General features: G+C 37.7%; 1 protein-coding gene across 1 annotated transcript in view; it reads right to left on the reverse strand.

Annotated features, from left to right (window-relative positions):
* Positions 1-14,894, reverse strand: part of LOC311090940 (uncharacterized protein) — an 846,260-nt gene extending 831,366 nt beyond the window's left edge. Inside the window, exons 1-7 of the mRNA XM_084126585.1 lie at positions 14,565-14,894; positions 13,979-14,107; positions 13,275-13,382; positions 12,812-12,916; positions 12,465-12,549; positions 11,996-12,191; positions 10,090-11,905 (exon numbers count right to left, since the gene is read on the reverse strand). Of these exons, the coding sequence (XP_083982711.1) occupies positions 10,090-11,905; positions 11,996-12,191; positions 12,465-12,549; positions 12,812-12,916; positions 13,275-13,382; positions 13,979-14,037 (2,369 nt within the window). The 5' untranslated portion in view covers positions 14,038-14,107; positions 14,565-14,894. The remainder of the gene's footprint in view (positions 1-10,089; positions 11,906-11,995; positions 12,192-12,464; positions 12,550-12,811; positions 12,917-13,274; positions 13,383-13,978; positions 14,108-14,564) is intronic.
* Between the last annotated feature and the right edge of the window lie 476 nt (positions 14,895-15,370).

Below are 15,370 nucleotides of genomic sequence, written 5' to 3' on the forward strand. Positions count from 1 at the left end.
AAAGCAGCGGAACGGGACACTGCAGTTCACAAAAGTTCACAATTTGCATGTGTTTTAATGCCTTGTCGGTTAAACATTTAATTCGCATGCTGATGCGCTGTTTTAACGTGTGCGTTTCTCAGCGCGTTCATGTGAAGCTCACATGCACTAAAAGCCTGTCTACCAGCGCCTGGATACTGGACTAAGTTATCTTTCGAGTCTTATTGTGCTTACACACAAGGTTTACATAAAGTCGGTTATGTCTAAAGTGAAAGCAAACTTGAGAAAATTGAGAGAAAATCTGCTTGTCAAATGCGTGTATATTAGACGCGCAACTCTTAAAGAGACAGTAGTAATAGTAAACACGCTGCCACTTGTCCTTAAAGGGATAGTTCACCCAAAAATAAAAATGATCTCATCATTTACGCACTCTAATGTTTTTCCAAACCTGTATTAATTTCCTTCTAATATTTTCTAATATTTTTCTAATATTAATATTGTGGCTATCCAAACAGTAGCTGGTCCCCATTGACTTCCATAGGAGAAAAATATACTATGGAAGTCACTGGGGTACATCAACTGCTGGGTTACCCACATTCTTCCAAATAACTTTTATTTTCAACAGAAGCAAGAAAGATATTCGAGTTTAAAACAACTTGAGAGAGTAAATTATGATAATTTGAATTTTTAGGAGAACTATCCCTTTAATGTTAATAAAACAACACAATGCAAAGAGAAAATCACTCACTGCCCTTGACTGATAACTTTAATAGTAGCTTTAATAAGTATCAATGTATAATTTATACAGTGAAGTCTGTTTTGTTTTATTTTCATATTTGTTCATTTAATTACTTTCTTCAATGCTACTGTTAAATACTAGGGGTGCACCGAAATTTCGGCCGCCGAAAATTTTCGGCCGAAATGGCATTATCGGTTTCGGGCCGAAAAAAAAAAAAAAAACAGCCGAAAACGTTTAACCGAAAATGAATGTCACCCGCCCCTCCCATCCGTGCGCAAGCGCTTAGGTTTCACTCACGGTCGAGCTGTTATCACGCGTCTGCCTATCAAAGATTAAGCATGTCAAAGGACTGTCACTTATTGCACAATCGATCGGACCAACCAACACAAGTTTCGAAAACGAAAATAGGGAATCGATTTTAACGGCCTTCTCTCGGAGCGCGTCCAGCTCGTCACTACAGTATACGCTCGCAGCGAACGCGCGTCACACAGCAACTGCAGGTTCTGACACACACATAACCTATTTTTGCATAATATAGTGCATAATATGTAGCCTTCAGTAATGCTTTTCATTGATGTTATGGCAGTCCACATTGCTGACTTGTGCGCCCTCTTTACGGTCGTCCTAATGCCTGTTTAGTTGTCCGTGGATTTGCCTATATTTGGCGTTGAAAACGGATCAACGCCAAATATAGGCAATTTACTAACGATTCAGTGAACACTTAGCCTATGTCTCAAAAATCGAACAGGATTTATTTTTCACAAAAGTGACAGCCCTATACGAGAGGACACCAAAGTTGCAATATGTAACATTTGTTCTGCAAAAATCTCCAAAATTGTGGATTTTTTTTTGCACAACTTTTAAAAAACTATTTTATTTGATGGAACATAAAACTTGAAGAATAATATTATTTGGTATTATTATTTATATTTATTGTTAAAAATATTTTATGTTTTGTTATGTAACTGTTAATAAAATTTGATTATTATATTGTGATTTTTCATTTCAGATCCATTAAATTCAAGCAGTATATACATTTTTAAAAGAAGCCATTTTCGGCTTCAGTTTCGGTTTTCGGCCAAGAGCATCCTAAATTTTCGGTTTCGGCCCAGAATTTTCATTTCGGTGCATCAGTATTAAATACACCTACTGTAGCTGAAAATATAAAGCATTGTTTAGCCTATTTAATTTGTATATTAAGTTGTGTATGTCTAATGTGTATCTTTGATCTTAATATTTAATAACAAAGAAAATAATGACAAATATTTTTATCTTCTCCCGTCTGCCATTTTTTTTTTTTTTTTTTTTTTTTTTTTTTGTTACCTAAGGCTTTGTTTTTAAAAAAGTGACATTAGATTGGCTGTAATGCTAAGTCACAAAATAGTAAAACCAACATAAAAAGAATCGTGATAAAATCGTGAATCGTGATTTTCCTGAAAAAAATCGTGATATGATATTTTTGACATATCGCCCACCCCTAACCTAAGAACCTAAGAAATTGTATTTGTATTATTTCAAGATTAAGTTTAACCAACGAGAGAGGGGCGCTGTTGGACACCGAGCATGTAGGACGTGTCTCCCTTTTGCTCCGCGAGTTTGTGTTTATTTTTAACTTTTTAACACAGTTTCTTTTCACTAATTTTGGCCGGTGCGCAATTGTGACAAGTACTTGGTCAGTTTCGGTGTGCTTTAAGGGAATTTCAACCGACAATGGCAGCTGCACGTGGAAACCCGGCTCGCACAGGCCGTGCTAAGGCTTCACCCTCGACTGAGCCCGCATCTCCGCCGAAGGTGGTCACGGATCCCGAGTGTGCGCCCAATTTGGATAACCTCCGGGCTATGTTAGACCAGTTGAAAGGGGACATTTGCGGCAAAATAGACTCGCTGTCTTGCGAGCTTCGTGCGGACATTTCTTCGGTAAGAGAGGAGCTTATGCACGCAATTGAACCGATGCAACAAAAACTTAGCTCCCATGATCAAGCTATCACGGAGTTGCAGCGCGCGTGCACTGACCACAGTGACCTGCTAACTTCACTGGATTCAACAGTTTCCACGCTGAAAGCCGAGGTTAAACTGCTGACCGATAAATGTGAGGATCTGGAGGGTAGAGCGAGGAGGAACAACATTAGGCTGGTAGGTGTGCCGGAGGGGGCCGAAGGTGCGCGCCCAACCGAATTTATTGCCCAGCTGCTGATGGACTCCCTCGGCCTGGATGAGTTGCCCCTGCTCGATCGTGCACATCGCACTCTCCGAGCCAAGCCCAGTGATGGTAAACCACCCCGACCCTTTGTGATTCGTGTGCACTTTTTTCACGTGAGGAATGACATTTTACGCCGGGCCAGCGAGGCTCCTCTTCTCCACCAAGGCAAAAAACTGTTTCTCTTTCCTGACTATACTTCGTCAGTTGCGAAGAAACGTGCTGCATTCACGGACGTTAAACGTCTGTTACATTCGTGTCCTGGAGTGAAGTTCGGATTGAGGTTTCCTGCGACTTTGAAGATCACTCTTCCCGGTGGAGCTACACACACCTTTGAGGACCCAGCCACTGCAATGGACTTTGTCAAGGTGAACTTAAAGTCTGGTGTCTCTTCTGGAGCTACAGTTTGAAAGCGGCTGGCAGTTTGTTCGGTAAACTGGGGGTTAATTTTACCCATTCTCTGTTGGTAAGCTGCCCTGCTTTAAGTTTGTGTCACGTGGACTTTTCATATTTTGCTACTGTGTTTGTTTACATATTTATTTAATGCTTTATTACAAACTCGCATGAGCACTACTGGTTTGTGCTGTTAATGGAGCGTGTTAGGATGTTTTTGGTAGTTTGTGGGATTTGCTCGCGTCTTGTTTGGGAAGACGCTTCAGCTCGTGGGGTGGTGGGTGGGTGTGTGAGGAGTTCTCTCTTTTTCTCTTGCTGTGTGTTTTGTGTTTTGTTTAGTCAGGTTGCCCATGTTTTAATTTATTTTTGTGACTGTTATACATTCCATGCTGCAGTGTACACCATTATTTGACTAGCATGCAGCAGTCTAGGATGCCACGACAATCAGGGACAGGACTCAAATTTGTTAGCTGGAACTGTAATGGTCTAAATCAGCCTATTAAACGTAGCAAAGTTCTTCACCATCTTCAACAATTAGGTGCTCATATTGTCTTCCTTCAAGAGACTCACCTAAAATCTTCCAGCCATATCAGATTAAAGGGGAGGTGGGTCAGTCAAGTATTTCATTCTAGTTTTATTGGTAAATCTAGGGGGGTTGCAATTTTGATTCACAAATCGGTTCCTTTTGTGTGCTCTAATGTAATAGCTGACCCAAATGGAAGGTTTGTGTTTGTAACGGGACAGCTATATAGTAATTCTGTGATTCTGGCTAATGTGTATGGTCCAAACTGGGATGACGACAATTTTTTCCATCAATTGTTCGCCAAATTACCTGACATGTCCACACATCTACTTATTATGGGGGGTGACTTCAACTGTTGGCTTAATTCTGTATTAGATCGTTCTTCTACTAGACCAGGAGTGCCCTCAAAGTCCTCTAAGACCATTTTATCTTTTATGGATGAGTTCTCGGTCTCTGATCCATGGCGCTTTCTTAATCCGTCTGGTAAAATGTATTCTTTTTTCTCTCATGTACATCACTCCTTTTCTCGTATTGATTATTTTCTCCTGGACAACCGTTTTCTCCATTCTGTTCAGTCTTGCTCTTACGACTCTATTCTAATATCAGATCATGCTCCGACCACACTGGAGTTATTCATACAGGAGCGCGAACGTACGTGCCCCCCTTGGCGTCTCAATACGCGCTTGTTATCTAATGAGGATTTTGTTAAGTTTGTTTCTAATCAAATTGACTTTTTTCTTACTACCAACAGAACTCCAGGGATCTCAGCCTCCCTTCTCTGGGAGACTTTGAAAGCATACATTAGAGGTGAAATTATTTCATACAGCAGCTATGAGAACAAACAGAGGAAAAAAAAATTAAAGGAATTGAGGTTACGAATCTCCCAGCTTGATAATATTTATGCTTCCTCCCCATCCCCTAACATATACAAGGATCGTCTCTCTCTTCAGGCTGAGTTTGATGTTCTTTCTACTAAAGAGGTTGAGGAGCTCTTATTTAAGGCTAAATATTGTTATTATGAATCTGGGGATAAGGCGACCAAACTTTTGGCCCATCAGCTTCGACAGGCTTCCTCCTCTCAGCAGATTTCACAAATTCATACTCCTTCTGGCGTCACAACTGATCCAAAAAAAATTAATGATCAGTTTAAACAGTTTTACTCCTCTTTATATACTTCTGAGGTTGGGTCTGATCTGTCAGCCCTGGATAGTTTTTTTGACTCACTGGAGTTGGTTAGGGTTGATGCTGATACTGCTGTGCAGTTAGAGGGCCCAATCACCATAGATGACCTTAAACGGGCAACATTTTCTATGCAGTCTGGAAAATGTCCAGGCCCGGACGGTTTTCCGACCGAGTTTTACAAAACCTTTTTTGACAAATTAGCACCAGTTTTGATAGAAATGTTCAATGAATCTCTTACTCTTTCTAAATTACCTCAGACTCTAAATCAGGCCTCCATATCATTACTCTTAAAAAAGAATAAGGACCCTCTGTCCTGCTCAAGTTACCGTCCAATTAATCTTTTATCTGTTGATGTAAAACTTCTGTCCAAATTATTAGCTCTGCGACTGGAATCAGTTTTGCCTTTGATAATCTCTCCTGATCAGACAGGTTTTGTCCAGAACAGACATGGGTTCTTTAATCTCAGACGACTTCTCAATGTTGTTTATAATCCTTCTACGTCAATGGGGCCGGAAGCTGTAATTTCTTTAGACGCGGAGAAGGCTTTTGACAGAGTGGAGTGGAACTACCTTTTTTACACTTTGGAGAAATTTGGTTTTGGTCAGGAGTTCATTTCTTGGATTAAGTTGCTCTATTCATCTCCTGTGGCTTCAGTCAGAACTAATGACACCCATTCAGATTATTTCCCTTTGCACCGCTCCACTCGTCAGGGCTGTCCTCTGAGTCCTCTTTTATTTGCTGTTGCTATTGAACCTCTGGCTATTGCGCTTCGTTCAGAGCCACGCATCACTGGAATAACAAGATATGGTCTTGAACAGAAGGTCTCCCTCTATGCCGATGACTTATTACTATATGTGTCCAATCTCTCTGTCTCAGTTCCAGCTGCTCTTGACATCCTTAGTTCATTTGGTCAGATTTCAGGCTATAAACTAAATTTGGGCAAAAGTGAGCTGTTTCCTTTAAATCAAGGTGCCCAAAATGCTGCTCAGGGTTTCCCATTCAAAATTGTTCCATTTGGCTTTAAATACCTTGGTATTCAGATTAGAGACCGATTTGAAGATTTGTTTGATTATAATTTTGCCCCTTTGTTAGATCAGATACGGATGGACTTTCAACGGTGGTCACTGTTGCCTCTTTCCCTTGTGGCCAGGGTTAATTCGGTTAAGATGAATATTCTCCCCAAATTGTCTTATCTTTTCCAGTGCATACCTATCTTTCTCCCTCAGACTTTTTTTCACAAATTAGACAAATCAATCACTGAGTTTATATGGAACAGGAAGGTCCCTCGTATGCGAAAGGAGCTTCTGCAGAGACCTAAGGCCCTTGGGGGCTTGGCTCTTCCTAACTTGAGGTTTTATTACTGGGCTTCCATCCTTAGAGTAATTCAGCTTTGGATTTCTCTGGAGGGGGCACCAGTTCCTCCTACATGGTTGAGTATGGAGATGTTTTCTGCTAAACCTGCTTCGTTGACTGCTCTCATCCACGCTCCTCTTAGCTTTTCTCCCTCCCCTTTTTGCAATAATATTTTAGTTAAATCCACTTTTAAAATTTGGAAGCAATTTCGACGCTATTTTGGTCTACAGACCTTCTCTTTCCTAGCACCTTTATCAGCTAACCCTGTTTTTCATCCTTCCTTAATTGATGGGGCTTTTTCTTTGTGGTCTGACTATGGCATCAAGGCATTTAGGGACTTGTATATTGCTGGTACATTTGCATCTTTCCAGCAACTCTCCGAGAAATTCCATTTGCCTAGACAGCATTTTTTTAGATATGTTCAAGTTCGTAGTTTCATCCGTAATCTTAGCCCCAATTTCCCAAATCTCCCAGCGGTCTCTCTAATTGACTCCTTTTTAACCCCATTGCCTACCATTAAAGGTGCTATTTCATGTTTATACAATCTTATCTATTCTTTGCAGCTTACCCCGCAGCATAAAATTAAAACCCAATGGGAGGAGGATCTAGGGGAGGGGATCTCGGAGGAGCTGTGGGATGCCATTTTGCGTCGGGTTCACTCCTCATCTATTTGTGCTAGACATGGTCTGACCCAGTGCAAAATTCTACATCGTACCCATTTCACTAGAGTTAGGCTTTCAAAAATCTATAATGATGTCGATCCCATGTGCATTAGATGTCATCAGGCTCAAGCTACCCATGTCCATATGTTTTGGTCTTGCCCTTCACTATTTAATTTTTGGACACAGATATTTAATTCTATTTCTGTTTGTACGGGTGTTCAATTTGATCCAACAGCATGTACCGCTTTGTTTGGGGTTTTACCTCCTACTTTGCAGCTTCCTAAATATAAAGCTGACTTTGTAGCCTTTGTCTCCTTATTGGCTAGACGTTTGATTTTATTGAGGTGGAAGTCTCCTGTGCCGCCTTCTCACTCGTCTTGGATCAGGGACATCCTACAGTTTGTGAAGTTGGAGAAAGTTAGGTGCTCGATACATGGTTCTCTTGCAAAGTTCAATAAAACTTGGGGCCCATTTTTTGCACATGTTGAGGGATTGATTTTTACGGCTATTCCAGAGTAGCCACCCTGATTGTCTACTAATTGTTAGTTTTTTTTCTTGTGTGAATTGGTAGCATGCTGGGATGTTTTTTATTTATTTCTGTAAAGTGTACATATTGGGCTTTTATTTAGCAGTGGGGGACCATTTTGTGTTTTTGTTTTGTTCTTTTTTTTTTTAATTTATTTTTATTTTATTTTTTTTATTATTATTATTTAAACTATAACTATTATTCCTTATCTGATTTCATTTTATTTATTTATTTTCTTCTCTTTTTTTTTTTTTTTTTTTTCTTTCTTTTTCTTGTAGTTGTACTTGTTGTACTTGACACTGTTTTGACTCCCGAATCTACCTCTTGATTTTGTTATGTCACTGAAAAATCAATAAACAAATGTTTAAAAAAAAAAAAAGTTTAACCAACGACTGATGCCGATATCTTAGAGAGCAGGGTGATCAATGGGTGATATATCATTAATTTAAAGATAGTAAAAAAGCATCCATAACAATTACTGAAATTACATTTATAGTTTATTTTACTTAATATTTACTAAATAAAAAATAAAATAAAAAACATTGCAAAAAACAAAACAACTTTTTTTGTAGAAAAAACAACTTTAAATGTGTACATCACATATTATACAACAGGCTTTTGATAAATGTTTATTTGTAAATCTCTCAATCTACATATTACATTACATTATTATTACATTAAACTACAGAATTACTGATAAAAATAAGCATTTAAAATGTCTAATTACTGGGAGATCCAGAGGGACTGTCACGGTGTGGTGCAGGCAGAAGAAGACGAAGGAGAATCTAAAGTTCCAATGCAAACATTTACTCACAATATAAATAATACAGGTACATAGAAGAGGGGCAGAAGGTTCACACACACTAAATACAACGGAGATTGGACAAGGACTGACTGAACAGAATGGAACTTAAATACAAACACACATTACACTGATTAACAGAACACAGGTGAGATAGATGACGATTAGTGGTCGACCGATATTGGTTTTTTGATGGCCGATGCCGATGCTGATATCTTAGAGAGCAGGATGGCCGATGGCCGATGTAAAGCCGATATTATTATTATATACTTTATATTTATTTTAATCAATATTTTATAAATTTTAAATAAATTAGAAAACAAATCTTTAAAATAAACATGCTTAGATGGCAACTTCTTGAATCTGCAATCCTATTACAGTATTTTTCACAAATAAAGTAATTGTTTAAAAATATATGAATATGTTAATAAAAAGGAAGCAAACACTGTAACAGGGCACTCAGTAATCTGGTAATATCGTGCGCACTGGTAATCATATTTTTGCAAATAAAGACAAGGTAACGCTAATATTACATACAGCACACAGTGAAAACAATATGAATATGACACAGTGGCCAACTGGATATAGCACAGCATATTTTAATATGAAGGATTTAAAGTTTTTCGACCGCGTCTACTGTGAAGCTGATCTTCTGTTCGCATTCACTCACTTCGCACGGACCGACCGTCACTCACAGTCACACATTTATCAGGCTACAAATGCACACCTCACAAGATATCACAGCTGGATTCCATTAAATCGCAAGGTTTGTGATATTAAATGTTTATTAGATATTCAGAGATTTGTTTAAATGAGAAAGATGCGCATTTGCTGAATGTTGACAGTAAATGAGAAAGTATTTTAGCCTGATTGTTTGCCTTTTCTGTTACAAATAATATAAAAGCAACACTTTACTTTTTCGCATACCATTTACTTTCTTTGTTTACCAGTTCTGTCTAACAAAGTATTAGATATGACTGACAGAGATTGTAAACTAATGAGGACGGAGAATGTGAGTGAGCGCTGTGTGATCAGGCGCTGGTGTTCTCAGCACCGCCCGTGAAAATAAAAGTCTGGAGCGCCGTCAAAATAAAAGTCCTGCTTCCAACACATCGCCAATCAGAAAAACGTCTTGGCGATATATTGGTCGACCACTAATGACGATGATGACTAAACAGGTGACACAACTGAACTGATAATGACGGTAACCATAGAAAGGCAAATAGGAACCAAGCAAAACTCGAACTGAAAGTCCAAACAAACGCTGACATGTGACAGGGACAACTAATATATGATGTGGTAATATATATGTACTTTATTTAAGCCTGTTTTATAAAAATCTCAATGTTTTATATTATAACCTTTCAGAATGTCATCTTACTTGTTGGCAATATAAATAACATCTGTACCAAATTACATTATTTCCCCCACATTATTTCCCCAATTATTTTTCCACAAGTATGAGTATGAGCTAATATATAATTCTATATAAGTCATTAAAGTCTGGTGTATCATATGATACAAGACAAACATGCAAACATTTTTTCATGGTCTTTTATATTTTTTCTAAAGGTCTAAAGGTCTCCACACAAAAAAAAAAAATTCTGACTATTATTTCATATGTCAGGCTTTACAGGGATAAGTTCATGTTCATGATGAGGAATCACTATAGAGTAATGTAGATAAAAACATTTTTCAGATGAAAGCAAAACAAAATATATTAAAAGACTTACAGAGCTCTTCTGGAGGTTTTGATGACTGCCGATAATCTGATGAGACACTCGTCTGATTTCTTGAATTTCTGAAGCTCAAACTCCTCCAGCTCTTCCTCTGATGTCAACAACACAAAGACCAAAGCAGACCACTGGGCAGGTGAAAGGTCACCAGATGAGAGACTTCCTTTGCTAAGATGGGTCTGAATCTCTTTCACCAGAGTTTGGTCGTTCAGTTCATTCAGACAGTAGAACAGATTGATGGATCTCTCTGCAGGAAGATTATCTTCTAATTTCTGCTTGATGTACTGAACTATTTCCTTGTTGCTCTGGTCATTGCCGTCTTGCTGTGTCAACAGACCTCGTAAGAGTCGTCGATTGGACTGGAGTGACAGACCGAGGAGGAAGCGAAAGAAAAGGTCCAGGTGTCCATTGTCACTCTCGAGCGCCTTGTCCACTGCAGTCTTGAGAAAATCAATCATGGTTTCATTTCTGTTTTCCTGTTCTGTAGACTCATGATCGAACACACTTGTCTTGTTGATGTCTAGAAACAGATGTGCATAAAGGGCTGCAATAAACTCTTGAATGCTCAAGTGAACAAAGCAGTACATGGTACCAAGACCGATCCCTGTTTCCTCCTTAAAGATCTGGGTACACATGCCTGAGTACACTGATGCCTTATAGACGTCAATACCACAGGCTTCCAGGTCTGTGTCATAGAAGATCAGGTTGTTTCTTTCCAGCTGATGAAATGCCAGTTTCCCCAGTGAAAGGATGGTGTCTTTATCCCAGGAAACATCTGGTGTGTATTCTCCATCATACTTTCGGCGGCTCTGCTGGATCTGGAAGCGGAGAAAGTGTGTGTACATTTGTGTCAGAGTCTTGGGAGTGTCTTCAGTGTTTGATTCCTGCAGTGTTTTAGAGATCGCATCAGCCTGAGTGTTTCTTTTCTCCTCCAGAATGTTCTGGAGAACCGTGGCTGAAATCCAGCAGAAGACTGGGATGTGGCACATGATAAAGAGACTCTTTGATTGTTTAATGTGATCTAGGATTGTCTTGGCCTGATTCTGATCAGTGAATCTTTTTTTGAAGTACTCTTGCTTCTGTGCGTCACTGAATCCTCGTATCTCTGTCAGCCGGTCGATGCAGTCAGGAGGAATCTTACTGGCAGCTGCTGGTCTGGTGGTGATCCAGATGAGAGCAGAAGGAAGCAGATTTCCCTTCATGAGGTTCGTTAGAAGAACATCCAGAGAGGCTGGTGACGATACATCACTCCACATCTCATTACAATCAAACTTCAGAGGAAGGCGACATTCGTCCAGTCCATCAAGGATAAACAGCACTTTGAACTGATTCCTTTTTGTAAGGTTCAGTCCTTTTGTCTCTGGGAAAAATTGAGTTATAAGGTCCATCAAACTCAGTTTTTCTTTCTCCTTTAAGTTCATCTCTCTGAATGGAAGAGGAAATATGAAGCTGATATCTTGATTTTCTTTTCCTTCAGCCCAGTCCAGAACAAACTTTTGCACAGAGACTGATTTCCCGATGCCAGCGACTCCTTTTGTCAGTACAGTTCGGATCTCCTCGTCTTGTTCAGGAGCTTTAAACAAATTTTTGAAATCAACCTGTATCTCTTGTGCTTCATGACGCCTGGAAGCAACTTCAATCTGTCTCACCTCATGTTCAGTATTGACCTGTTCACTGCCACCCTGAGTGATATAGAGATCTGTGTAGATGTTATTCAGAAGTGTGGAGTCACCTGGCTTCGCAATTCCTTCAAACACACACTGATACTTATTCTTTAGGCCACATTTCAGCTGAGGAATGAAGAGCAGCTCACCTAAACACAGGAACAGAAAATAGTTTTAGTCTACATTTTCTCTCCTACATTTATAAGAGACAATCAGACAGATGATCATGAGTCTCTTACCTTCTAGAGCATCAGCATCTTCATCTCGCTTCATCTCTCTCAGGTAATGTAGTGTGAGATCAAGAGCTGATTCTTTGATACTGGATCTGTTCTCAATAAAGTCCTTCACAAAGTGTTCTGTGTTCTCCTTTTGTAATATTTTCTTAAACTTCTCCAGCTCATTCTTCAGAAACTTGATTATTTTGCTCTCAAGATCCTACAAACAAAAGTAAGAAAAAAGACACAATTTAAACCAAATTGTACATCTACATTTGGTCAACACAATTTATTCAATAACTAATAACAATAAAAAACCCAGTTAAAAGACTAACATGTTAACCAGCTGATATTTTTAACAAATAGAAAAATAAAAAATATATAAGTGCTTCAGAAGAAAAAATGGATCTGGAGGAATTAAATAAAATGTCTTTGTTCAATAACATATTTGTTTGTTAGAATATTAAACATTTATAAAAATGTGTTTTCCTACCTGGAAGATTCCTAGAAGATTGTCTTTGAAATTCTCGTGGTTCCTGTGAGTCTGAACGTCTGAGTCTAATGTCTCATACTGAAGCCTGTAATCAAATAAATCAAATAAATACTGAATTTCCAGGCAAAATTTCACAGAAAGAGAAAAAGCATTAGCTGTGAATACTCTGATAAATATTTATCAGATCAAATATTTATCAGAGTATTCAATAAGAAATATCATGATAAATGATTCAATGATAAATAATGATAAATATTGGATCTAAAAATGTTTCATAATTGGTATTCGCTGATACAACTTTAAAACACAGACAACGTGTGACAAAAAATTAGAAACTTATGAAATACCTTTTATTAGATGATGGTGTTTTCTCACTGATGTTTGGTGGACAACCTTTAGACCGATCACTCTTCAGAGACACAGAGCTGGACACATGTGAGCCTGATCTTACACTGATGACACAAAGAACAGAGAGAAAACACTTTACTACAGGAGATACTTTAGTCTCATTTGAAAAGGTTTAATGTTGCAAATAGTAATTAAATGCAGTATAGCTGTGCATTTGTCCATTTATGACTACAGTCGGATGGATAAACATATATACATGTTTAGTTTCATGATTTATTTTCCATAGTGTATTTGTGTCTCCTTGTGGCTGCCTGTGTAATTGTGTTACTGGAATGAGTTTCATAAAGTTCTCAGGAACTGAGTTTTATTGAGACTTATTGTTTCATTCAGTCAAGTTCATTCACATACACCACTGTAGACAAATAATACAACAATATAATGCAATGTAAACACACAAAATACCTTTTATTAGATGGTGGTGTTTTCTCACTGAAGAATGGTAAATCTCCACCTTTAGACTGATCACTCTTCAGAGACACAGAGCTGGACACATGTGAGCCTGATCTTACCCTGATGACACAAAGAACAGAGAGAAAACACTTTAGTAAAGGAGGATCAACTGTGTGTGAAACACATCTGTGTCTTAATCTAATCCTCCACAGAAATACACACACACACAATTTACTGTTTTATAGTTAACTACTATTTTATTTTACTGGCTCACATTAGTTTAACAATTTCTTTAATATATATGAGAGAGATTTAATATGTTAAAAAATACTTCACTCTAATTTATGAGAACATTTCAAGTTTTTGTTTATTGACAGAAATAGAGAGCAGAAATGTCTGTGTGACACAGTTGTGTTAGCATACTTGAATTAAATTAAGTGTATAGTTGTTTCCTAATGTCTGTCAATAATTGTATGATCTAAAAACTGAAGTCATTTATTTGGATTAATTCAGCGTCTAGAAGGTTATCAACAAATTATTAACTGTGATATTTTCTATAGAGCAAACAGGGCTTTATAGACAATGTCAGAGTTAATTTAAGAAGTTAAAAATAGAAATTGTGCAAAGCATGTGCAAATATGCTTAAAGTTGTGTTATTGACAGGGAAACACAAAGTCCAGTCGAGTTTAAACTGATGAAAACAGACGCAGTCTTACCTGTGTTTCTCTGAGAGACTCATCTGAGAGAGAGAGTCCTTTCCTCTTTCCTCTGACATACTGCAGCTAAACTGACACTGAAAACTGATCAGCACTGGTTTCTGAAAACACTCAATCCTTTAGCATCACCTGGAGATGACACCATTTTACACAGATGAAGAACATCTTATTTAAGACAATAATGAAGAATGCGGAGTTATCATCAACAACAGCAACAGCAAAAACTATCTATAAAATAAAGTGAGTTACAGACAAATATATTGCCATGTAAAATAACCGAATGGTCTTAATCATTTCTGATTGTTTAATGAGTTTAACTGACTCTAAATATTAATTCATTGGGGAACAGAAATTGTGTTTAAAACTTTGAGTGGGAAAATTTAAGCTGATTTGTTATATTCTCTATTACAGTTTAATATCATTTTACAATCATATTTACCCAATCTTTATTAATTGTTGAATCGTTTGTCATTTAATCATTACTTCAAGTTCACAATGATGATTGATTGCATTACTTTCAAATGATCCTAAAATAACTGATTGAGTAAAAGCAGAATTATAATAGACATACTGTATAACTACTAACCATAATTGCTATATATGAACTGAAATATTCAGTTTAATAACAGCAGATTGTTGTTCATTGACGTCAGGGTTCATCTGTCTGTCTACTGTAAATGTCTGCTTCAAAAATACTTTCAATTTCACATCACAAAAACAACAGCCTAAAACTGAAGAGGAAATGGGGGAAAACTTTCAGAAACATATTCGTTTTCAATAAACCTTTCTCAATAAAACTTAATGTTTTAACTTTTGATTGTAATTTCTGGCAGATTCTTCGTCTGTTCGGAGTAGCAGAAGAACAGCCTTCTGTAACTTCACATTTAAATCACGCTTTAAATACAATATAAAGTTCCTAATAATTACAAATGACTTTAATCCGCAGCCGTTCCGCAGTTGGTGGAAATTAGGGGTCAGAATCTCTTGCTGGTCTCGATGGATTGTGGATTAAACACATAAATGGCCGCGAGTGTTATTAGATTTGTAGGCATTGTGCTAAATCTGGAGAAATGTTTTCTGGATTGTAGATCAGATCAAATCCAGTGAGTAACAGGTTTGGGTATCAGGGCTCTCATTTATAAAACTGTGCGTAGGATCCTTACTAAAAGTGTACGTGCGCCCAAAAAATATTCAGACTTATAAAACCGTTCGTCGCCGTTATCGATTATATTTAATCTAAATGTTTATATCAGAAGTAAAACATTTTAAATCATTCTTTTATTTATTTAAATTGTTATAGTGAACATGCACTGTATGATTATGACTCATAATGAAGATGTACGGTTTTCCTTCATCTGCCGTTAGATATCAGGCTATGCGTCAGTTTCACTG

This window comes from Abramis brama (genome assembly GCF_963993115.1).
Source record: "Abramis brama genome assembly, chromosome: 1".
In the NCBI taxonomy this organism is placed as follows: domain Eukaryota; kingdom Metazoa; phylum Chordata; class Actinopteri; order Cypriniformes; family Leuciscidae; genus Abramis; species Abramis brama.